General features: G+C 40.6%; 2 protein-coding genes across 2 annotated transcripts; both read right to left on the bottom strand.

Annotated features, from left to right (window-relative positions):
- Positions 1–1284: 1284 nt before the first annotated feature.
- On the bottom strand, positions 1285–17453 carry LOC102966410 (zinc finger protein 677). The gene is given in 5 exon segments (XM_042970222.1): positions 1285–2969; positions 2971–4951; positions 9149–9302; positions 14937–14998; positions 17281–17453. Coding segments are annotated over 4 exon segments (2265 nt in total). The 5' UTR covers positions 14952–14998; positions 17281–17453; the 3' UTR covers positions 1285–2854.
- Positions 17454–22043: 4590 nt separating this feature from the next.
- Positions 22044–24412, bottom strand: LOC122234322 (protein FRG2-like-1). The gene is made up of 4 exons (XM_042970265.1): positions 24198–24412; positions 23848–23922; positions 23546–23626; positions 22044–23280 (listed from the first exon to the last, which is right to left on the bottom strand). The coding sequence occupies exons 1-4, from the start codon at positions 24376–24378 to the stop codon at positions 22715–22717; spliced, it is 903 nt and encodes a 300-aa protein (XP_042826199.1). The 5' UTR covers positions 24379–24412; the 3' UTR covers positions 22044–22714.
- Positions 24413–25019: the final 607 nt, after the last annotated feature.

The following is a 25019-nucleotide window of genomic DNA, read 5'->3' as shown; positions in this document are numbered from 1 at the left end:
TAGAAAAATGATAGGACTGATTTTGAGATTCAATTCATTCTAACCTCCCTTAAAGTGAACAATCTACAAAAGGTTTGTAGTTGGGAAATACTGTATCATTTCTGAATGTATTTTAATATTAGGCTATAACTTAATTTAAAAAATCCTGACATCATAACAAGTCTAAAAATACCTTAAGTAACTGATCTAAACAGTGTATCATAACCCTTTTCCACAATCATATTGTGTGGTGGGGGCTACATATACAGCTGGAAAAAGAAGGTAGTAGTTAGCATGAGGAAGATTGTGGTCTTTCCCAACCAAGTCAGTCAGGAGTAAACATTCAGTTTTATAGAAAAGAGTCTGACTCTACTCTTGATGGCCGACTAATGATACCTGTGAAGCGTCATTACCTCTTACTATTCTGCTCATCTGGGCAGGAAGAGCTAATAATAAAGCCCGAGAGGCCCTTCCCTTCGCAGTAGTTCTAAGTTCACAGTGTCAATGAGTACCATCACCCCGGCCCCACACAGGATGCATCGTAACAAAGTAGTCACCATTGCCTGCTTTCTCTAGCCATTTTCAGAACTTGAGAAGTCTGCCCTGCTCTCCCGAGAAAGCGTCATTATATAACCAACATTCTCCGAACACTTGAGTGAACGGAGTCATCATTCTTGACACCCGAACATCCTGTCCCAGTGGAGTAAGCACAAATGCAAACAAAAGCAAAAAATGTTTTAGAGGGTAAATATGTGAGATTTCTAGTTATCAAACAAGATTCCCATTGTGTTGTTCATTCTTGAGAGTAAACTCATGAAGATTTATCTTTTCAAATTATTCCCTGAGCACTCCAGCACAAAATATAGATTGTGTTACCTTTATCCTTACTCCTCAAATTTTCCTTCAGTTCCTAATACTTTTCATATGCTTGCTCTTTTTCTAATTTCATTTAATGTAAATTTCACTTAAAGCAAACCATGGGTCTCATTTTAGCACAAAAGGCAGGCAGAAATAGAATCATGGTCTGTATTCATGAATGGGGATGCAAATTGTGATGGGTCAGAGTTTGAAACTGCATTGCTATGGTATTTTAATTAGAACCACAAAAATACTTGGGATGTGCTATGGGTGGGTAACTCTGAAATTCAACATATATTTCCAAAACTGTAGGTTTGAATATAACATGAAAAAAAATTGTTATGGATGACATTCAACCTAAGAGTCTAAGGATGTTTTATTAGTGTTCATTATGAAATGCCCCAAAGAAGTGTGATGCACTTGGGATAATAAAAGGAACAGGATTCATTCAGGGTTACATAAAAGCTTATATTTTACTGACTTAGATATGGGAAATAGGGTACCCTAAATAAAATGGTATGAAAATGCATTTTAAGTGGCCAAATTTGGGTCTTTCACAAGCATACTCTTTTGGGTTATTTATTTACTTATTATTTTTTAGAAAGAGCATGAGTAGGCAAGAGGGACAGAGAGAGAAAATTGTAAGCAGATTCTACACTCAAGAGGAAAGCCCAACATAGAGGTTGATCCCATGACCCTGAGCAGAAATTGAGGCAGATACTAAACATACTGATCCACCTATGTGCTCCTACTTTGGTTCTTTTGATTTAAATGTCCTCTAGAACTTTCTCTTCAGTTTCCAAAATTAAGACTAATTTTTACTCATCCATGATATATAATAGCTATTACGTTTCAAAAGAGGGAGAGACCATCATTCCCCCTCCATTTTCTCTAACATAAATACCATCCTTAATAACCCCTCATTCCCACATGAAAATATCATTGTCTCAATGTCTCAGTCTAGTGTTTCACGATCACATATTTGATAGCATAACCCTTTCATATAGTTATCAACCAAGGCTCTCAATCATACCAACAAATCCAGAGAAGGGGCTGTGACCACAGAAAACATGGTAATTTACATAATAGCTTTTAGATTTATTCCTGGTCACTCCTTATGCTCCAAAATATATACTATTCTACATCTTAAAACCAGCATCCTAGTTTTTCCAGGGTATATAGGTATGACTAAGCCCCACCTAATAAAAGAGGTTCCTTTCATACTTTCTCTGAGACCACCACGATGGTTGACAAATGAAACACATGTAATGAAAGTATAACATCAGTGGATTCCAAACTTGAGGTTGTAAGTCATCAATAATAATGTAGCATCAAGAAACCTTAAATAACTGAGTGAAAAACGTCATAGAGGTTCCTGGCTGGCTCAGTCGGAAAAGCATGACTCTTGCTCTCAGGATTGTGACTTTGAGCCCCACGTTGGGTGTAGAGAGGTAAATAAAATCTTTACAAAATATCTAAACAGAAGAAGATTAGGTCTTTCCACAGATCTACTTGTTCCGTTGACATACATTATCTCATGAGTTTTAAATAATTTTAATTTTCTGTGGAATTTAATACTTAAGAATAGTTAATCCTCAAAACAGACCTAGTTCCCTCTAGTGTGAATTCTTTAATTGCAATCTACTGAGAGAACTGGCTAAAGAAATTATCGCCTTCATTACATGTGTAATGTTTCTGTCCAGGATAAATTCTTAGGTGCTTCCTGAGGTAAAGACCTTGACATATTTGTATGGCTTCCATGTTATGTGAATGCTTTCAAGACCACAAAGCAGAGTTGTACATTTTTTTTTATAACTGCAAGTCAGTACCTCTTAATCCCATTCATCTATTTTACCCCCCTCCCCAATTTATACATTTTTTATAAACCTGACCACACTCATTACATTTGTAAGAATTCTCTGGTAAAATTTATGTTCCACAAGGTGTAACAAGCTTTGGATAAGCCTTGCCATACATTTCTTCAGTGTGCTTCCTTTCAGAGATTTGTATTCTGATATCAGGTGAAGTGTGAACCCTGGTTACTAGCTTTCCCAAATATGTTAGTTTCATATGGTTCCTCTCCATGATGGAATCTCTGATGTTAAGTAAGTGTTGAATACTTGCTCATATTATTTGCAAGGTTTCTTTCTCCTATGAGTTCTTTGATGATCTCCAAAGCTTGAGCTTTGAATAAAAGCACTGCAACACATATTAGGTTTATACTGTTTCTTTTCATTATGGATTTTCTGATGCCTGGTAAGTTTTGCAAATTGGGTAAAAGCTTTGTCACACTCATTACACTTATAAGGTTTCTCCCCGGTATGGATTTTCTTATGCTGAGTAAGATGTGAACGCTCCGTAAATGCTTTGCCACACTCAATACATTTGTATGGTTTCTCTCCAGTATGAGTTCTCTCATGACCCCAAAGGTGTGAACGTTTGATAAAAGCCTTATCACATTTATTACATCTATAAGGTTTTTCTCCTGTATGAATTCTCTGATGTTCCATAAGGCTTGAACTTTGGATAAAAGCCTTGCCACACACATTACATTTGTGTGGTTTCTCTCCAGTGTGTATTTTCTGATGCCTAGTAAGGTTTGCAAATTGGGTAAACGCTTTGCCACACTCATTACATTTATAAGGTTTCTCTCCAGTATGGATTTTTCTATGCTGAGTAAGATTTGAGCGCTCAGCAAAGGCTTTGCCACACTCACTACATTTGTAAGGTTTCTCTCCAGTATGAGTTCGTTCATGACCCCAGAGGTGTGAACGTCTGATAAAAGCTTTATCACATTTATTACATTTATACGGTTTTTCTCCTGTATGAATCCTCTGATGTTCTACAAGGCTAGAACTCTGGATAAAAGCCTTGCCACATACATCACATTTGTGTGGCTTCTCTCCAGGATGTGTATTCTGATGTCTAATGAGGTGAGAGCACTGTTTAAAAGCTTTGCCACACTCATTACATTTGTAAGGTTTCTCTCCAGTATGGATTTTTTTATGTTGAGTAAGGCTTGAACGCTCAGCAAAGGCTTTGCTGCATTCATTACATTTGTAAGGTTTCTCCCCAGTATGAATTCTCTCATGACTCCAAAGGTGTGAACGTTGGATAAAAGCCTTACCACATTCATTACATTTGTAAGGTTTCTCCCCAGTATGCATTCTCTGATGATTTGCAAGGTTTGAATTTTGACTACAGACCTTGCCACATATGTTACATTTATATGGTTTCTCTCCTGTATGGATTCTCTGATGCCTAGTGAGGTTCGAACATTGGTTAAACGCTTTGCCACACTCGTCACATTTATAAGGTTTCTCTCCAGTATGGATTTTCTTATGTTGAGTAAGATGTGAGTGCTCTGTAAAGGCTTTGCCACAGTCATTACATTTATAAGGTCTCTGTCCAGAATGAATTCTTTCATGACTCATGAGGTTTGAGCTTTTGCTAAAAGCCTTCCCACATTCATTACATTTGTAAGATTTTCCTCTAGTGTGTGCTTTCCTGTCTTGTGCAGGTAACAAACGATATTTAAAAATCTTCCTAGACTTATTCCAAATGTTTTGGGTCCTGGGAGGAATTCTTTCAAGTGGTGAGACTGAGGAACCATTGCTGACAGACTTCTCAGTTGGATGACATTCATACATTTTCTCCTCACTATGAAATGTCTGCAGTTCAGCCAGGTGTGCCTGCAGACTTAATCCAATTCTATTTTCCACGCAGTTTATGTACTGGTTTCCAGAACCACTTCTATTATTGTCCATTTTTAATACATTCCTTACAAATGGCTCATAATCCATGAAATACAGGTATGTATTATTTCTTACAGAAGCACACTGCTTTTGAGGAAGAGTAACTGAGGGCTGATTAAGTTTTTGATCTTTTCTCCATGTGACAATTTTGTTATGGGTCAAAGGCACTTCTTTGCAATTTCTTGCATCATATCCCCAGTGATTTTCAAACTCATGCCTATTTTCCCAGACTTCCTTGAGATCAAAATCCTTGATGTCAGGACTTTCATTTCTCTCCAATATCACTAAGTGGTAAAATTCTCCTTTATTAATGTCCTGTATTGGTGATAATTCCTTGATTGCAAATCCAGCAGAACTCCCTATCAAATAGAATTGGAAGGTAAATATTTTATACTAAATTCCATAATTAACACCAAAATATTATTTTATAATGAATACAGGGAGTTTCTCAAGCATAGACTTCAAACACTATTGTTATTTACAATGTTTTTAAGTTTTCTTTCTATAAATGTGGGGACAGTGCTTGTACTCGCACATCTATGGGAATATGATTGTGTTATAAGTTTAAAGCCTGATGTTAGAAAAAGGAACTGATTTAGCAACAGGCATAATAGTGACTCATTCTGTAAGAACTTATACTACGGATATGAAGTAACAGTAGAAAACATTCAACAGGGAGACAGTATGGTATTATAAGAAGACTGTAGGCTTCTATCTATTTCAGTATTTGCTCTAAAAATTATCAAACTAAATATCCCACGAATTCCTTTTCCAGGTATATAATCAAAAGAATTATATAATAGATACATGTTCCAGGAGACATGTACAAGAAATTTTTTTTTTTAAGTTTATTCACTTAGAGAGAGAGAGCAAGCTTGTGAATACGGGAGGGGCAGGAAGAGAGAGAATATCAAGCAGTCTTCACACTGTAAGCACACTGTACAATGCCAGACTCGAACTCAGGAACTGTGAGATCATGACCTCAGACAAAATCCAGAGTCAAGACGCTTAACCGACTGAGACACACAAGCTCACAAAAATAATGTATCATTATTTAAAAACCTATGACAAATCAAGTTAATGATATCTCTCTGACTAAAGCAGTAACTTAAAAAAATACGTTCTCAAGATATCAGAAACACTCAGTTTAAAGAATGCCATAGGGACGGCCTGGGTGGCTCAGTCGTTCGAGGGTCCGACTTTGACTCATGTCATGATTGCATGGTTTTTAGTTTTGAAACCCATGTCGGGCTCTGTGCTGACAGCTCTGAGACTGGAGCCTACATCAGATTCTCTCACTCTCTCTCTGTCCCTACCCAACTCACGCTCTCTCTCAAAAATGTTTTTTAAAAAAAGTCATAAATTTAACTGAGGTAAATATGTAACAATGAGTTATCACTACACATTTAGGTGAATGGCCAAAATCCAGAACACTAACACAAATACTAGTGAGAATGTGGACCAATAAGAATTCTCATTCATTGCTGGTGGGAACGCAAAATGGTGCACCAGTCTGGAAGACAGTTTGCACGTTCTTACAAAACTAAACATACTCTCAAACGTGATGTAGCAATTGCACTCCTTGGTATTTACACAAATAAGTTGAAATTTATGTCCACATAAAAACCTACACATGAAACAGAGAAATCCTAAAATATATATGGAACCTCAAAAGACCCTGCAAAGTGAAAGCATCTTGAGAAAGAAGAACAAAGCTGGAGGCATCACATTCCCTGATTTCAACACCCTGATTACAAATCTGTGGTAATTAAAACAGTGTGGTATTAGCATAAATCTAATAGACACATAGATCACCAAAACAAAATAGAGCCCAGAAATAAACTCACACAGATGGTCACTTAATTTACAACAAAGGAGAAAAGACTATACAATGGGGAAAGCACAATCTCTTTAATAGATGGTTTGGGAAAACTGGACAGCCACAGGCAAAAGAGTGAAACTGGACCACTGTCTGACATCATACACGATAATTAACTCACAATGCATTAAAGACTTAAACTTAAGACCTTAAACCATAAAATTCCTATAAGATAGGGGTATAGGAAGAGCTCCTTGACACAGATCCTGGGAATGATGGTTTTGTTTTTGTTTTTGTTTTTGTGACTGTTGACACCAAAAGATAAATCAACAAAACCAAAAGTAAGTGGGACTACATCAAACTAAAAAGTGTCTGCACAGCAAAAAAAACACCTTTTCAACAAAATACAAAGGGAACCTACTGAATAGGAGAAAATATTAGCAAATCATGTATCTGATAATGGACTGGTAATCTAAAATATTGCCCAAAAATGCTCAAATAACCCAATTTGAGAAATGGGCAGAAGATCTGAATAGACATTTTCCAAAGACTTAGAGATGGCCAACAGGACCATGAAAAGATGCTCAACATCATTCATCATCAAGGAAATGCAAATCAAAATCACAATCAGGCTTCACTTCACACCTCTTAGAATGTCAATTATCAAAAAGACAAGAAATAAACAACAAGTGTTGGTGATGGGTGGAGAATTTGTGCACTATTGGTTGGAGCCAAAATTGGTGTGGCCACACACTACTGTGTGATCCGCTAATTCTACCTCTGAGTAGTTATCTGAAGAAATCAAAATACTAACTCAAAAAGATAGAAGCATTCTAATGTTCACTGCAGCACTATTTACAATAGCTGAGATACAGACACAATCTAAATGTCCATTGATGGGTAAATAAAGATGTGCGTATATGACACATTATCCAGCCATAAAAAAGAGTAGAATCTTGCCATTTGTGACAAAAGGGACGGACCTTGAGGACACTGTACTAAGTAGAATGAGTACAAGACCAAGACAGTATGATTTCTCTCATATGTGGAATCTTAAAAAAACAATACAACCCCTCTTAGATAGAGAGAGCATATTTGTGGTTACTAGAGGCAGGAAGTTGAGGGGATGGTGGCACAAACGGGTGAAGGGATCAAAAGGGTGCAGAGATTACTTAAAAACAAAACAAAAATTGCTGCTGCGTCGAGTTCTTAAAACAACTCCCCCCTCCTGCAGGAAACAAACAAACAAACAAACAAAAAATATATATATATATGTATCAATATGGTACTTTCTGTATACTGAGAATACAATAAACATCTATGGAATAATACAGGTTTTTTTCAATAGAAAAGCTAACTAGAGATATCAGTTAAGCTGTGCTATATGTAAACTACATCTAATTTTGGAATTTCACTTTTTGGAATTATCCACATCACGACTTCCTCCTAATTAATGCAAAAGCACCCGACCTCAAGAAGCCAGGATGGCCCAGGAAAGAAAGAGATAAACTTTAGCTCTACTTTATTAGACATTGATTACATTTTGTTTGTCTCCTTAGAAGTTCTCCCAAGGATACAAAATGGAAATGGAAAGTGAATAGGTCCTGGGGTCTGCACTACAGAGGCCTCAGCTCTGACCTGTATGGAATGAGAACCAAGAGAGATCAGGGAAAAGACTCCTTAGAGACAGCCATCCCAGTCCCTCTGAAAGCTCGGAACCAGTATGGTCAGAGAGGCCAGATAATTGTGTTATAGGTTCTAAAAGTTGGAGTTTAAAACCTTGTACATATTTGATTTACTCATCTGAATAACAGAATGAGAAGTGTGTAGGGGGTGGCAGGGGATTTCCTTTGAAAGCTCCTAAGAAATAAACTTTTATTTTCCCACAGATCCTTCCCAAACAATGCTTACTGGAGCTGCTTACTCTGTGCCCATCTGAGCTCTGACTTGTGCTCACATTCCAACACATTCCCACCTGTCTGGATTTTCCCATATATTCAGTTCACTTTCCACAGTCCTGGGATCTTTCCCTTCTTCCAAAATGGAGATGATATTCAGCTGAAGAAGAGATTTCCATTTATAAAGAAAAACAGAACATGATCTGCTTTGCTCTTCCAGAATACATTCCCAGCTCTTTGTTCAGCAAAGAAAAAAGGACATTCATTTTATGTGGGTGTAGAAACATATTTCAAAAATTAATCAGCTAACTGCCAGAATGCTTAAGGATTATTGTAGGAATGCAGAGATCTGGTTCTTTTCCAAGAACGACTAACCAAAAGCACAAGGGTAAGACCACAGAATCAGATATTTATGAAAATTGACTATAAGGTTTCCTTTTTTCCCCCAACTTTAAGTAACTTCTCTCTGAGCCTTATCTTTAAAGATGTCAATGAGAGTTGACTTTACTAAGAATTTAAGGGTTTTTAAATCCTATTTCCCAAACTCCCAGATTTTAAATTCTAGTTGGTTAACATATAGTATAATATTGGTTTCAGTAGTAATTAGTGATTCATCACTTACATATAACATCAAGTGCCTGTCATCACCTCCCAACTACACATGCAGGAATGCAGAACTTCTGAAGAAAACGAAGTTAGAATCCATTTGCCACATTATTAAGTCTTTCCATTCTCAATCAAAACAGCTGCCATCACTCCCTTAAGAACAGGAATTTGAAACTCCTATGATCAAAACAGTGGCTCTCAGTAGAAAATGCAAAGACATAAAAAGTAATTACCGACTTCTGGAGGGAAGTTATCCTCACCCAGGGAGACCAGGTTCCTGTAGTTCTCCAACATCACATCCCTGTACAAGACCCTCTGAGCAGGGTCCAGGCATTCCCACTCCTCCTGAGAGAACTCTATGGCTACATCCCTGAATGTCAACCGTCCCTGAAAAGAAAAGACATTTCACCAAGTGGACAGGGAAAGTGTTCTTATTTGACACAAAATTAGAGAAGCAGAGATGTGTAAAGACTGACTAGGCTGGAGTGAGTGTTCCCTTTCCGTGTAAAATAATTTTGATGAGCTACAGTTAACATAAAATTAGCCATTTTAAAGTACCATCCAGTGGCATTTAGTGCATTCACAATGTTGCACAAACATCACCTCTGTCTAGACTGAAAACATTTTCATCATCCCCAAAGGAAATCCTTTACCCATTAACAGGTGCTTCCTATTGCCCAGTCCCTGGCAACCACTAATGCTTTGTCTCTATGGATTTACCGATTTTGGACTTTTCATGTGAATGGAATGGTATCAAAAATGTGACCTTTTGCATCTGCCTTCTTTCACTTAGAATAATGTTTGGGGTTCATCCATGATATAGTATATATCAGTGGAACATTTCCTTTCTTCTGGCTGCAGAGTATTCCACTGCAGGACTAGACCATATTCACTCAACTACTGATGGGCATTTCGTTGTTATCAACTTTGGCTAATATTAGTAAGTTGCTATGAACTTTCGAGTACAAGTAAGTGCTTAGATATTTGTTTTCAATTCTTTTGGTTATATAAATACCTAGAAGTGTAATTACTGGGTCACGTGGTTTAATTTTGTTAAGAATCTGCCACACTCTTTTCCACAGCAGCTACTTTCTAACACCGTGTGTCATGATTCTAATTTCTCCACCTCTTTACAGACACTTTTTTTTGTTGTTGTTTTACAATAGTCATCCTAGTGGGTGTGAAATGATATCTCATTATGGTTTTGATATGCATTTTACTAATGACTCCTTTCACTGAACATCTCTTCATGTGCTTATTTCCTTTGTGTATCTTCTATGGAGAAATGGCTATTAAAATCCTTTGACCATTTTTTAAGTTGGGTTCTTTGTATTTTGGTTGTTGACTTGTATATGTTCTTCATATATTGTACATGTTAATGTATAATGAAATGTATAAGGTATACGTTCTTATATTCTAGGTTCTAGACCCTTAGTAGATATGGGATTGGCAAATTATCTCCTCCCATTAAGTAAACCGATTCATTTATGTGATAATGTCCTTCAATGCACAGACATGATTAATTATGATGATGACCAATTTACCTACTTTATCTTTTTCTCTTTTGCTTTTGGGGTCATGTGTAAACATCCACTGTCAACCCTAAGGTACTAAAGATTTACCCCTATGTTTTCACTTAAGACTTTTATAGTTTTAGCTCTTACATTTAATCATTAATTCTGAATTGATTTCCTTATATGGTACAAGGTAGTTTCAATTTCATTCTCACACAGACAACTAGTTGTACGATTTATAAGACTATTCTTTTTCCACTGTCTGTTTTTGACACACTTGTAAAAAAGCAATGGATTATAGATGTATGGGTTTATTTGTGGACACTCAGTTCTATCGCTTTGATCAATATTTCTAGCCTATGATGCAAGCAATTATACTTTTGATTACTCCAAGTTATTGTAGAAGGTTTGATGTCGGGAATTGTAGGTCCTCAAATTTTGTTCTTTCTCATGTTTATTTTGGTTATGTGGCATCCTTACCAACTCAATATGAGTTTTAGAATCAGGATTCCCATTTGGGCAAAAAACGCTGCTGGGATTTTGCTGAGGACTGTATTACTTTATACTGCTCTGGGGAGGACTCACATTTTACAGTCTTCCAATCCACAAACACTGGATATCTTGACATTTAGGTTTTCTTTAATTTTCCTCAGCAACTTTTTGGTTTTCACTGTATATAAATCTTCCATTTCCTCGGTTAAATTTATTCTCATTCATTTTCTTGCTCTTGTAAATGGAATTGTTTACTTACTTTCCATTTGTTGATTGCTACTGTACAGAAGAAATACAACTAAATTTGAGTGTTGATATTGTATTTTGTAACTTCAATGAATTCATTCTGAGGATTCTTTATTTCTAAGTAGAAGATCATGTATACTATGAATATAGATAGTTTGATTTTTTTTCCAATTTTGACATACTGTATTTATTTTTCTTCTGTGTTTTCTCTGGCTAGAACTTCCAGTAGTGTTGATATGTGGTGGCAAAATGAGTCACACTTGTTTTGTTCTTGATATTAAGGGGAAGTTTTCAGCTGCTCATTGAGTATGAAGTTAGCCATGGAATTTTAATAATACACTTTTTCAGACTGAGCAAGTTCCTTTCTACTCCTAATTTTTCAGTTTTTGTTGGATGCAGTGTTCTGTATGTGTCTGCGGAGCCTAGCTGGTTTACAGCATTGCTCACTCCTTTCTTATTGATGTCTGGTTGTTCTACGCATTATTTAAAAAAAAGGGAGCATTGAAGTCTCCAACTACTATAGAACCATCTCCTCAATGGTTGCTTCAAAAATTTGGGGGCTTTGCTTCCATGTACATATTGCTTATACTTGTTTTATCTTCCTGATGGATCAGCACTTTTTTCAGTATAGGTCCTTCCACATCGTTGATAACAATTTTACAACTTAAACTCTATTTGGGCTGATATCTGTATAATTACCCAGCTACGTTTCATTACTATCTGCATGGAATATCTTTTTCCATCTTCCCACTTTCAACCTATTTGTGTACCTAAAGTAAGCCTTGGAGCACCTGGGTGGCTCAGTCGCTTAAGCATCTGACTCTCGATTTCAGTTCAGGTCATGATCTCACAGTTCATGAGTTCGATCCCTGCATTTGGTTCTGCACTGACAGTGTGAAGACTGCTTAAGATTCTCTCTCTCCTTGTCTCAGCCACTCCCCCACTCAACCTCTCTCTCAAAATAAAAATAAAGACTTTAAAAAAGTGAACCTTTTATAGACATAGAGTGGAATCATTTTTAAAACTCAATTCCTTTGTCTTTTATTAAAGAGTTTAATCTATGCATATTTTAAATTACAACTGGTAAGAAATACTTCTGACATCTGCTGTTTGTATGTCTATTTTCTTTCAGAATTCCTCCTTTCTTTCGGTGTCTATGTGTGTGCGTAACATTTTGATTGCCTTTGTATTTATTTTTGTCTATTTTCAAGTTATTTTCTGAGTGGATATCCTGGGAACTACAGTTTACAGTTTAGTTGATATTAACTTAGCTTTAATAGCATACAACAACTGCTGCTATACAGTCTCCCTTTACGTTACTGTCAAAACTACTTTATAACAAATGAACAGATGTTTCACTCACTCGAAGTCAGGTTTGCTTATTGTTTTACACATTTGTCTTTTAAGACACATAGGAAAAAATGACTTAGAAAACAAATATATAATACTGGCTTTTGTATTTACTTACGTAGTTACCTTTACTAGTGTTCTTTATTATTAGTGATGTACCACTAATTACTACCCATTTCAGCCTGAAGAACTCCATTTGGTATTTCATGTAGGCTGAGTCTGTAAGTGTGAACTCCACCTGCTTTTGTTCATGTAGGAGGCTCTTAATTATGCTATCAATTTTAAAGCATAGTTTGCCTGATAACGAATTCCTCATAGATTTTTTTTTTAATCTTTCAAACTTTAAATACGTCATGAGAATGCTTCCTGGCCTCCACAGTTTCTGATGAGAAACAGGCCGTTAAACGTATTCAGAATCCCTGTATGCAAGAAGTTTTTCTGTCTTGCTGCTTTCCACATTCTCTTTTTTGTCTTATAAAATTTGACTGATTATGTGACTGCCAAGGATCTCCATGCACCTGTCAGAGGTGAAGTTCATTGAGTTTTTTGAGTATGTAGGTTGTTTTTGATACAATTAGGTTTTCAGGTCTTATTTCTTCAAATATTCTTTCTGTACCTTTTTTCTCTGTCCTTTTCTTCTGGGACTCCTATTATATGTATATCAGTATTCTTGATAGTATCATAAAGGTTTCTTAGTCTCTGGTCATTTTTCTTCTTTTTTTCCCCTTTTATTCAGCTTTTTTCCCCCTTTCTTCTGCTTGATAATTTCAGTTAATCGATGTTTAGGTTCACTGATTATTCTTATTGCCCATCTGCTAATGAACCCTCTAGTGAATTTTTAATTTTGGTGTTTATACTCTTTCAACTCTAGAATTTCTATTCCTTCCCTTTACTATAATTTCTGTCTCTTTACTGATATTTTCTATTTGTTGAAACACTGTTTCTCTACTTCTTAGTTCTCTTCCATGTTTTCCTTTAGCTGAGGATGTTCAAGACAGTTGATTTAAAATCTTTATTTAGTAAGTGGAACGTCTCTGTCTCCTCAGAAAGACCATCATTAATCTGGTAATCATGCTTAAGGTGCAGAATCATAAGATATCCTTAGAAGTCTGTAGTGAAGTCGGCCTGCTCAGAAGCAGCAACCATGGCATTCTTCGTAACAGTAAGAAATTGTAAAGGACTCACATATCTTCACTTACAGAAAGTTCCAATGAGGATCTAAAAAAAGCAGTTATCTCTATGTTTACTAACATGAAAACAACATCCAAACATATCATATGTAAACATTTCAAATTTGCAGAAAATGTGATAAAACATTTATAGAAGAATATTTTCTAAAATCACATTATAATATATAAATGCATTTTTAGAAGATCTGCACTAAAGAGAACACCACTTCCTGATGAAGACAATCATTGATGGTGGAAGATATGACAGCGAAGGAGGTATTTTACTTCTTAGTTTCCAGAATACATACCTGTGTGGAACTGAACCACAAAAATATATATTCTAGGGGAGTTTAATAGAAAAATATAAAAATAACAATATTTAACAATAATTCATAAAATGAAAATTGAGCATCAGCCTCTCTGATGACAGAAAGTTCTGCTCCTATGTCTGGTTAAGTTATAAACATTTTTATCTAAAAGATGTATGGTGTAAGAGTTCCTAAAGGAACACCATGGTCTTTTGAGATAGATGTGCTATAAATAATTCAAGGAACACTTACTGTTAGAGAAATAGGTTGATTCTACACTTTAAAACTAATTATGTTGTATGGAAACCAATTTGACAATAAACTTCATATATTAAAAAAAAATAATAAAAAAACAAAACAAAAAAATAAAACTATGTTAATTAAATAAAACACCCTCTCTATTCCTTATTCCTACTTTGAACTTCCCATTCTATCCCAAAATATTAATGTTTTGTAGTCAGAAGCACACTGATTCCCTTGTTTAACGTCAAACGGCATTATAAAATTGGACAAGCAAACTTCCCCCATTAGTCGTCTTATTTTTCAGGGTTTCTCAGGTACTTGTGCATGTTAACACATTACTTACATAATAGTAATCTCTTTAATTCTGGTTTATATGAGCTGAAGGGCATCCAGAAGGGGTCTGTGAAGAATCCTTACTGCCCAACCTCATGGACACCACAGAGCCTACTCCCCATCTCCAGTTCCTGCCTGCGGAGAAAATCCCTCACAGGATGACCACCTAAAAGGAGACTCTTCCCAAGTGCCATGTCACTGGGTCACAGTGAGATGGAATCTACATGGAGATGAGAGGAAATAGGGAGAAGGCCGTGGGTGTCAGTAAATAATTTAGGCAGGATACTATGGAGACAGAGAAGATTAATGAGTCCAAAGTGTGACATTTTAGGAAAAAGAACAATCAGTGAAAAATATGACTTTTACCTGGAAAAGAGCCATTCCTCCTTTTTTCCCTCTTCTGGTCTTCTTTCTCAGGTAAGGTTATACTGTGTGGCAAAAGGTATGTTGTTTAATGTTTAGAATCAACATAACCCCTTCCTCTGCCACAATACATAGAGAGAACCTCACTGTGGGAGAAAGAGTTCTTTGTTGCCCATTGCAAAAGGAGGGATGCAGGGACAATAAAGTCTTATATGGAGTCCAACAGGTGCATTTTTCACCCATTCCTTCAGAAAGCCCTCCCCGCTGCTGAAACCAACACACTCCACAGTCTACGTTATTCCGGCACTTGACCAAAAGGAATTGTTTCATTCAAGTTCTTGGCTCCTCCCTAGGCAGCCAGCATCCAAGGAATGGTTGATGCAGGATACAGAAGCCTGTCCATGCCATCAATTTGGAATAATTCTTAAGGGTCACCCCAGCTCCAGAGCTCCCTGGCAGCCATACTGAGAGTTTAGATCTTTGTCTTGATGGTGATGGGAAGCCTGTAAGAGGGTTTAATGTCAAAAGATGACATGATCAAATGTTTAAGATTTAGCCAGGATACACAGAGAGGATGGAGCTGACAGAGGCATATCCCTGTCTCTAAGACTATGCTCCTGCCTCTTTCTTAGTGGTTTTCATTATTTTTGGAACTAGCCCACACTGTAAACTCTAATGATAACTGCACACCCTCTCCTAGAAAATGGCCAAAGACAAACACACACCCAATCCTGAAAATCATTTCAGGGATCTTATTAGCCCAGGTTCAGAATTCTTGGCCTATCATCTCACGTTACAGGTGGGTGCACTCCAAAGGGGAGTAATTTGACCAAGTTAGCCTTAAGAAATCTGAGTAGAGTGAGCAGAACTGTGTGTAACTAAATTCTGAAAAGGTGGTCTGGACAGGTTTAAGTACAAAGGGCTTATCGTAATTCCAGGTTACTGTTCATATTCCTGAACAAGAGAAGCTTCTCTTTCATGGGTTTAACCAAACCCAAGCATTTAATTCCTCTTTTCCAGAAAACCTATATGAAATTACAAATAGTTACTAGTCCTGGAAAACATGAAAAAGGGTCACCTGTGGGGATGAGCTCTGTGCAATCTCTGTATTATGAACAGATGAGCACTGCTGGAACAAAGTTCCATATCAATCCAGACCACCCTTCAACATCTGTACAGAGAAGGCAGAGGGGACTTGAGGGGAACATCTATTTAGTTGGAGATTTCGGCTCAGCACTTGGTAATTTAAAAGATAACTTAGCGGAAGAAGAGAACTGTTGAATATTAAATTAACTGGCTAAACTAGGTTTTGAGTGTTAAGAGATTATCAACATCCTTAACGGATGTGTAATGAAATACTATAAAGTTCTTTAACAGACATCCAGAATACTTCCAATATATGATAGGTAAGAAAGTAAAACTCATAATCTGAACGATAAAATTAAGAGGTAAAATAATCTGGAAATTAAAAAGCTATCCAATGGATTATGATATTAAAGATAAAGAGGATACATCAAATTTAGAAAAGAATGCCATGAGCCACAGAAAAAAGGGGGAGAGAAACAGTACTGTTAATAATGGCCACTGTAAAAAGCACCATGTGGTTACAGAAAGTCTTCCCCCATTGACTGACTGAGCTAGACCTCTGCCCTCTAGATGAGTAGGGGATGCAAATGGAATTATCTTCCGATGCAATACTTAGAAAGTGCAGTTGCCTCAAACACCAGGTGTCACAACTCTCACTTTCTTCTGCACAACTGAAAAAAATTACCAAAGTTTAGGTTAACAAGATCATAGAGCCACAAATCGGTACTTCACAACTTACTATCTTCTGTACTCACTAGCGTTTGGGTCCCGTGCTTTGAGATCACTACATGTTTTGTTCTCTGAATAAGTCTCTCTGTGTCCTTGTTTCTCTTCTGTCCTTTAGTCCATTTCCGTTTCCCTCCCTCACTACTCCTCTTCCAAAAGTTTCACCCTACTCTGTGGCAGCCTTTGTTTGAATCCCCACCGTTCTTTCTCCCCACACTTTCCGATGACCCTCTAACTCCGCAGATTCCTGCGTCTTCCCCTGCCATCTCTGTCCCCACTATGCCCTACCTGCGGCGGGGCGAAGGGCCTGCATCCACCTTCCTAGTGACGACTGTGCCGGACGCGGTTGAGGGGAGGGGGAAGTTTCGGGAGTCAGAGAAAGGTTCTGAGCAGGAAAGCGACTGGCAAGGCGACTGGGGTCTGCAAGGGCCAGAGGCAGAAAGGCTTGGCCCGAACCTGCCTCAGAGAGATTTTAACCAGAAACGACGCGGACGCCCGGGACCCGCACCGAGCGACTGGGATCGAAACGTCTTACGGTAACGCCGCGAAGGCGAAAGGGACGAACTCCCAGCGAGAGGGGTGAGAGGGTTCAAGGATTCTACCTTACCAGGCGATCCCCGAAATCTGGATGTGGAGGCGGGGACTAGGAACGCCTCCAGGGCAAGATCCAGAAAAATGGAGACTCACTCCCGCCAGCTCGACCGTTGCTCCGCGGGATCCGCTTCCGGGTCTGCAGAAAGGCGCGCATGCGCGTGCGTCGAGACGAACGGGCGGGGCGATCTCTGGGTGGGGCCGAAGCGGTCTAGGAAGAGGCGGGTGTGGGCGGGAGCCTGGGCGAGCTGGATCTCGCCTCCGGCACCGTCCTTCGCCTGGCATTTGGTCCTCTGTCCTGCAGACCGGCGGTTTCGGGTTCCGCTTTTGGATTCATTCCAATCTCGCTGGTGTCGTTCGGATCCAGCCTGGGTACAACGTTAGGGAAGGGTGGGCCGCTTCTGTTGGGAGTGGTGGTATTTGACAAGTTGATCTCAGTACCCTGGGAAACATTTGTAGCCAGCGGTGGAGACGCGCTCCGGCTAGTGAGGCGGAGCTGTGCGGGAACCTGTGACCTGGGGTCTTTGAGGGGCGACTGAGACTCGGACAAGGACAGCTCCTTGTTTAATGCAGCAAAAGCCGGGGTGGTCAGTGGCGGTGATGGACGCTACATTGCGAAATGCAAAACTGTTCTGTGGACAATGTGCAGTTTGGTACTAACTCCCCATCAGAGCTTTGCACTGAATTATCATTTCTGCTCCCCGTTTGCTGGACTGCCTTCCCTGGCGTTCACCGCTGGGCCCTGGGCTGTGGGGGGTGGAGGGCGGCTTGTTGTTTTAAAGGAACAAACATTTCTGCCTCTGTGGGTGGTCATCAATTTTCTCTCTTTGATATTCGAATCTGCACCTCTCGAGATGAATTATAAATCCAAACGCCTTTCAGAACTACCAGATTGCACCTGTATATTGATTAAGCTCCTTAGTTGCTAAATATCATTGCAATCGCAATTTTTAAAAAACCTTTGTTCTCAGTTACTTTGGAAGACTATTTTATGCTTGAAAATTAGATTTTTAAGAAAAATTTACTCAGGGAGAAAGAAGCAAGTCTTACGAAGAATTTAACCTTGTTTTAATTATTTTTTACCCTATAGACTTCCCTTTTGTTTGACCTTTATCTTGCTGAGGGATTTAAAGAAAAGACCATTCATGGTCATTTTGATAGGAATTCCCATTTCCCAAATACCAAGCGTTAATGATGTGTCCCCACTTTAGTTTTTGCTGGTTATTAACTTTTCTTGTGCACTTTGACATACTTCTCAATTTTTGACTTCACTGACCTAATAGTCTGTTAATAAAAAAACATCTCAGAAGGATAACCATACCCATTTTCTTTTCTTTTTTTTTAGAGTTTTTGTGCCTATTCTTCTTTGTTCATTATTCTGTTAGATTTTTGCAGTAACATTGTTAATTCGAAAAACTAACTGATGGTATCTGTATCGTGATCCAATTAAATTTATAAATTAGCTTAAGGAAAATTGACCTTTTATAATATTTAGTTTTTCCACTCAAGAACATGATGTAAATTTACATTCATTTATTTCTACTTTCATATATGTCAGGAATATTTTATTTTTTCCTACATATTGGTTTTACACATTTTTGTTAGGTTCATACCTGGTGGGTTTATTTCATTTTATTATTATTTTTTTATTTTTTTTTTTAACGTTTATTTATTTTTGAGACAGAGAGAGACAGAGCATGAACGGGGGAGGGTCAGAGAGAGGGAGACACAGAACCTGAAACAGGCTCCAGGCTCTGAGCTGTCAGCACAGAGCCCGACGTGGGGCTCGAACTCACGGACCGCGAGATCATGACCTGAGCCGAAGTCGGCCGCTTAACCGACTGAGCCACCCAGGCGCCCCTCATTTTATTTTTTTAAAGCTATTTATTTCATGAGCCCTCTTTCATTTTTCTTTGTATATCAATAGTATATCCTATTAGCTTACTGAATTATTTTTCATAGTGATTTTACTTGCACATCTACAGCCAACTCTGTGCACATACTGATGTCCCTGACTCTGATCCCATACTCAGGGTTCATCTTAGCATTTCCCCCTTGCTTTTCTGTCCCTATCTGTATTTACCAAGTACTGTGGCATCTTATGCCTTTGAAGAGTTTTGCATCTGTTTCTCCATGCTCCCGTGCTCTCTGCACACTAACTATACCCTCTCCCTCTGGCCTCATTTGGACCCTGCTCCAACACACCTGCAACCTTCCAACTTTGCCCTATTTGCCTGCACCTGCAGTGGCAATGCTCCCAGCACTTTAAGATGTAGCACGTGGTAAATATCATGTTTGGGGTTGTTGCAGGGATGGAAGAAGTTAGAAAGGTGGAAAGTGCCCCCCGCTTTCAGGCTTCCAAGGTCAGGACATTCCTGTATTCTTCCAACATGGGAGCATATCGTCGAGACACACATGTGCATGCAGACAGTCTGAATGTAATTACATACACGGGACTGGGAATGTAGGAATATGGGTGAGTGTGTAAATGTGAGTCTGTGCTTGTATTTGATGAGCGTGTGCATGAGTGTGAGTTTGCTATGGAGTGTGAGTGTGTAAATGTGTATGGCTGTGCATTTGAGTGTATGTTGTGCATATGCATGTGTGTTTGCCTCTATGTGTAATGTTTCGGTGTTTGTATTTGTGAACTAAGGGTTGTCCACCATTATGGTTCTACTGTCTGACTTGGATATGGGGAGTATTTGATTGTGTATTTGTGGGTAGAGAAAACAAAGGATTAATTTGAACTCTTGTTTCTTAATAATAAAGTTAATCAGAGCTGATGACTGAAAAATCAGCAAAACTACAGGTGTGGAAAGATGTGGTAACCACCCAATGCTATTTAAAAGAGTATTGGGGAACCTGGGTGACTCAGCTGGTTAAACATCCAACTCTGGATTTCGACTCAGGTCATGATCTCACAGTTCGTGAGATGGAGTTCCATGTCAGGCTGTGTGCTGACAGCCCAGAGCCTGCTTGGGATTCTCTCTCTCTCTTTCTCTCTGCCCCTCCCCTACTTGTGTGCTTGTTCTCTCTCTTTCTCTCTCTCAAATTAAATTTAAATTTATAAAAATTAATTTAATTTAAATGAATATTGGCTTAACTGAGAGTTAAAGGAATTAGTGAATCTACGCATTTCACCTTATGATCCTGCTGCTTTTATTTGTGAGGGTCTCAGAAACTTCTCCCTTTTTGTAGATACTGTTCTGTTTAGACTTCCCGTTAACACTAGGGAGATCAATATTGGTAAAGCATGTCTTCGTACCAAATTTCCGCATCATGTACACTTCCAAATATACTGGCACTGAGTTGTGCAAATAATCCAGTGATCCCTGATGTAAATTATTGTTGGCATGTTCTTCTCTTTGATTGTAACTCTGAAAATCCTTTTCAGGTACTTTCATTTCATTTCTATGTTTATAACTTATATGATAGGTCACCTTAGTGGTCTTAGTGCCCTCCTTCATGCCCGTCACCTAAAACCCATTCCCACACACCCCTTCTCCAGCAACCCTCAGTTTGTCTCTGTACTTGAGAGTCCCTTATGGTTTGCCTCCCTCTTGCTTTTTATCTTAATTTCCCTTCCTTTCCCCTATGTTCATCTGTTGAGTTTCTCAAATTCCACATATGAGTGAAATCATGTTTGTTTTTCTCTGATTTATGTTGCTTGGCATAATACACTCTAGTTCCATCCACATTGTTTCAAACGGCAAGATTTCATTCTCCTTGATTGCTGAGTACTACTCCGTTGCATATATATACCACTTCTTTATCCTTCATCAGTCAATGGACATTTGGGCTCTTTCCATAATTTGGCTATTGTCCGTAGCGCTGCTCTAAACATGGGGGTGCATGTCCACTTGCCCCACTCTTAATGGATTTTTAAGTGTACAAATACATTGATGACTATATGTGCGATGTTGTACAGATCTCTGGAGCTCTTGCTTAACTAAAAGTTTACCCTCATCTTTTTTTCTTTTTCAGAGTTTTCTTGCATATTTTTATTTGTATTTTCAGCTGTAGGGATTTTTTTTTTTTGTAATAACATGCTTGGATTCAATAAGGAACTGGTGGTATCTGTTTCAGAAACAAATTAAATTTATAAATTAGCTTAGGGACAATTGATGTTTGATAATATGGAGTTTTTCTACCTAAGAACAATGATGTGATTTTATATTTGTTTATGTCTACTTTCATATATTTCTGAAATCTTATATAGTTTCTCATATACACTTGATACATTTTTATTGGATTTATTCCCAGGTGTTCTGTTTTTTATTTTATTTTGTTGTATTATTTTATTATTTAAAAATTTTACTTTTCATCCTTTGGTAATTGTACCTCCAATCCCCAAATGCAACTTGCCAATTGTAATTTTTTGTACACATGCAGGCACTTGTTTTGTATAATTTGAAGTCAGGGCATGGGTTTAAACTGATTTATAATATATTATAATTGAATTGCCCCATTCAGTGGGATAATTAACTGCTATCCCCGTCCTACAATAAGAGCTGCTAGGTGTAGGAAAGTCAAGGTGGAAATGCAGTAGAGGTGAAAAGAAAACAGCCTCCTTCCTAACCCTCACTTGCCATAAAACAAACTCCATCTAGATAAATATGAAATTATCTAAGACCTACAATCCATGAGCAGCATTAATTTTTATTTTATCGCTGTTATGTGGAAATTAGGAACCAAAGGAGAAGACAATACGGAAAAAGGTTTATTTTGCTTACATAAAATTCTGCACATTTATAGATGAAAGACTACATGATCCCAGTGTAAAATACAAATTGGAAAGTACATAAAATATATACAAAATGACAGCATCTATCTTGGATTTAATATCCTCTCATAAATAGGATAACTTGAAATCTGCAAAATAGAAGAAAATTTAAAATTTGGCATATGAGCCAGCTGTGAGAATAAGCACATACGGTCAATAACACTAATGTATCTTGAACCAGGTTTCATATAGAGTAACTGAAAAGCGAAGGACAAACCGACATGGTGACTTCACCAAACCGAACAGTACAACCATCCCGCCACATAGATGCTCCCCCAGGCCTGTGGCTTCAGTCCTCCAAGACTGGAGGCAGGGGACCCAAGACTTAGCGCCTTTTCGGATCAAAGGGGAGGAGAGAAGTATGTTTACTTGGCCAGACGTTGGCAACAACATAGGAATTACACCTCGATACCTGTTCTCATCATGAAATAATGCTCGGCCGTCCTAAGACCCTCAAAACACACCACAGTGCCTAACACGAAATCGGACGCGAGCTCGTCAGCTCCGCACTCGGTGTTGGCAGTGCCTTTGCTCCGAGCGCCCCAAGTCTGACACGCGCGGTACCCGCAGTGTGGGCGGTAGCGGGGCCTTGGCCTCACCCCGGGGGCTGCGCGCGCAGCTCTGCGGCAGCGCGGGTGCCTGCCTGAGCGCTGGCGGCTTCCCTCCCGACCCGCGGAGGGGAGGCCCCGTGTCCGTCGCGGGGGGAGCCCCGGGCTTCTCCTGTATCCCCAGCTGGAGCCCGGGGGCCCGGCGGCGGGGCTGGGACGAGCCAGCTCTCTGCAGGGAAGACGTAGGCCGCCTGGTTGGCCATGGTGTAGACGGTCTGCAAGGCCGCGCCCAGAGGCGCCCAGAGCCGCCCGAGCCCCGAGCGCTGCTCCCAGGTCAGCGGGGAACGCTCCCGCTGCTCCCACGCCCCGGCCACGTCCTGACGGACCGCCTCAGACAGGGCGCGCACGGCGGTCACCAGCCTCTTCCGAAGTGGGGGCGGCCGGTCTCCCGGGGACCTGCGCCTGCTCCGCCGGCCGCGCCCGGCGCCCCGCGCCCCGCGTCTCCTGCGCGGGGCACCCGCGGTCTCCTCGCTCTCGCTGCCCTGGCCCGAGTCCGGCGTCGTCCGTTTCCTCTTTCCCGGAGTCACACTGCGCTCACCTGCTGGAGAGGCCCCTGCGGAGGCAGCACGTGGCCGAGCGCCCCGCCAGCTGGAGTCCCGGGGACCCCACCCCCTCGGGTGAACCCCGCCGGTCTCCCAAGCCTTCCTGCCCCGGCTCTGGGACGAGACGAGGCCAGGCCCGGCACGGGTCCCCCAGAGCTCCCTGGATTCCAGGGCCTGCTCACCCGATGCAGCCCCTCAACAACCCTCTGTGCCCACGCCCCGCGTGCCTGACCTGCCTTCCTCTCCGCGCACCTCCGCCCCAAAGCAAGATCCTACCTGCTGCCGGGGGGCAGGTGCTGTCGCTGGAAGTGACTTTCCTCTTGCCGGAGCCCTCCCAACTGGAGCAGCCTTCCGATTCTGCGGACAAGGCCAGAGGTTCTGTGGCCGCCTCGGGCCGACCCCTCGCGGCCCTAATCCGTCCTGCACACGCGAGGACCGGGGCTGGCAACCAAGGCCAGGCTCCCAGCTCTTCCTAGAGCCCAGGATGTGCGAGGGTGCCACCGAGCTCCAGTTCCCTGACCGGGGAGACTGAGCCGCCCCACGTCCTGTGCCCCCTCCCCAGCAAAACCAGCTCTCACCTGATCCGGAAATGCAGCTGTCCCTTTTGGGCTCACTTTCCCTGGGATCCTCCTCCTCGGTCTTGGGCTCTGGCCCTGGGGGAAAAGAGGCCGTTTGCGCGAGTGGCCTCTCTCGAGGCCCGCAGAACCCTCTAGTCCATCCCAGACCCCGATTTGTGGACGGTTCTCTCAACACAGCCTGTTCAGCCAGGGTCCGAGGTGAACCTGAGCAAGTTGGGCCCGGGGGGTCAATGCCCCGTTTCTCAAAGCCTCCCTGGAGCTGGGTGATGCTCCCTACCACCGATTTCCTAATACAGCCCTGACCCCTACCCCTCCTTCCAGCCCCCCCACACAAACCACCCGACTCCTACCTCGCCTTTGGGTGCGGCTCTCTCTCAACGGCGACAGTAACGTCTCCTCTTTCCCTTCCAGTGCTTTCTCCTCCACATCTGGGCCGCTTTCTGTGAACGAGTTCTGGTGGCAGGGCGGCCGGTCAGTGGGGTGTCGCACGGATGAGCTGCGGGGCTCTGAGCCTTCAGTTCCGGAGTCCATCTGGAAGCCCCCGGGGACAGCCTTCTCCCTGAACCTCCAGGTCTCCCAAGTGCAGACTGGACGCTGGCACCTGCCTTTTATAGGCGCCCTCGCAGGGCGTGGCTCGCTCCTATTGGCTGGAAAAATTCCACCTTCCTGCCGCTCGGGAACCTGGGCTCTCGCGAGAGATGGAACGTGGCCGCTTGTGCTTCCTGTGGGGGGCCCTACTCAGCCAAGGGGAGCCTTTTGCAGGGGCCTGTCGTGGTGACAAAAAGCGGGACAACAAAGCCAGGGGGCAGAGGGACTGGAAGGCTGGGGGCCCCTCCCTGTCTTACTTCTGGTCCAACTCCCACCCACAACTAGTTAAGACCTTACTGGATTTGTGTTCCTTCTTCCCAAGAGTACAGGAATTAGGTAGGTTTATCAGAAAGATTTCTTCCATATCGTTGGAAAACATGTATTGTCAGTATTCTTCTCACTGATAATTTCGTTCTGAGTAAGTCACAGGAAAATCGGACTTGAAAAAAATGTCCACCAGACCCCTCTGATGCAAAGGGCGTATTTCTCTCCTGTGTTTCCATTCTTGGCCAAAGAGAGCGGGAACTCTGCCTGGACCTTTAACGACTGGATGTCACTGTAGGAACATCAACAAGTCAATCTTA

This window comes from Panthera tigris, chromosome E2, assembly GCF_018350195.1.
Source record: "Panthera tigris isolate Pti1 chromosome E2, P.tigris_Pti1_mat1.1, whole genome shotgun sequence".
NCBI lineage: Eukaryota > Metazoa > Chordata > Mammalia > Carnivora > Felidae > Panthera > Panthera tigris.
The sequence above is the reverse complement of the archived record's forward strand: the minus strand, read 5'-3'. Positions and strand labels throughout refer to the sequence as shown.

Excerpts from the sequence above, each read along its gene's own strand:
- LOC122234322 (XM_042970265.1), bottom strand. The coding sequence starts at position 24,378 with ATGGACTCCGGAACTGAAGGCTCAGAGCCCCGCAGCTCATCCGTGCGA. Across the intron at positions 23,923-24,197 it reads GAGCCGCACCCAAAGGCGAG|GGCCAGAGCCCAAGACCGAG; the intron begins GTAGGAGTCGGG and ends CTTTTCCCCCAG. Across the intron at positions 23,281-23,545 it reads CACCTGCCCCCCGGCAGCAG|GGGCCTCTCCAGCAGGTGAG; the intron begins GTAGGATCTTGC and ends CTGCCTCCGCAG.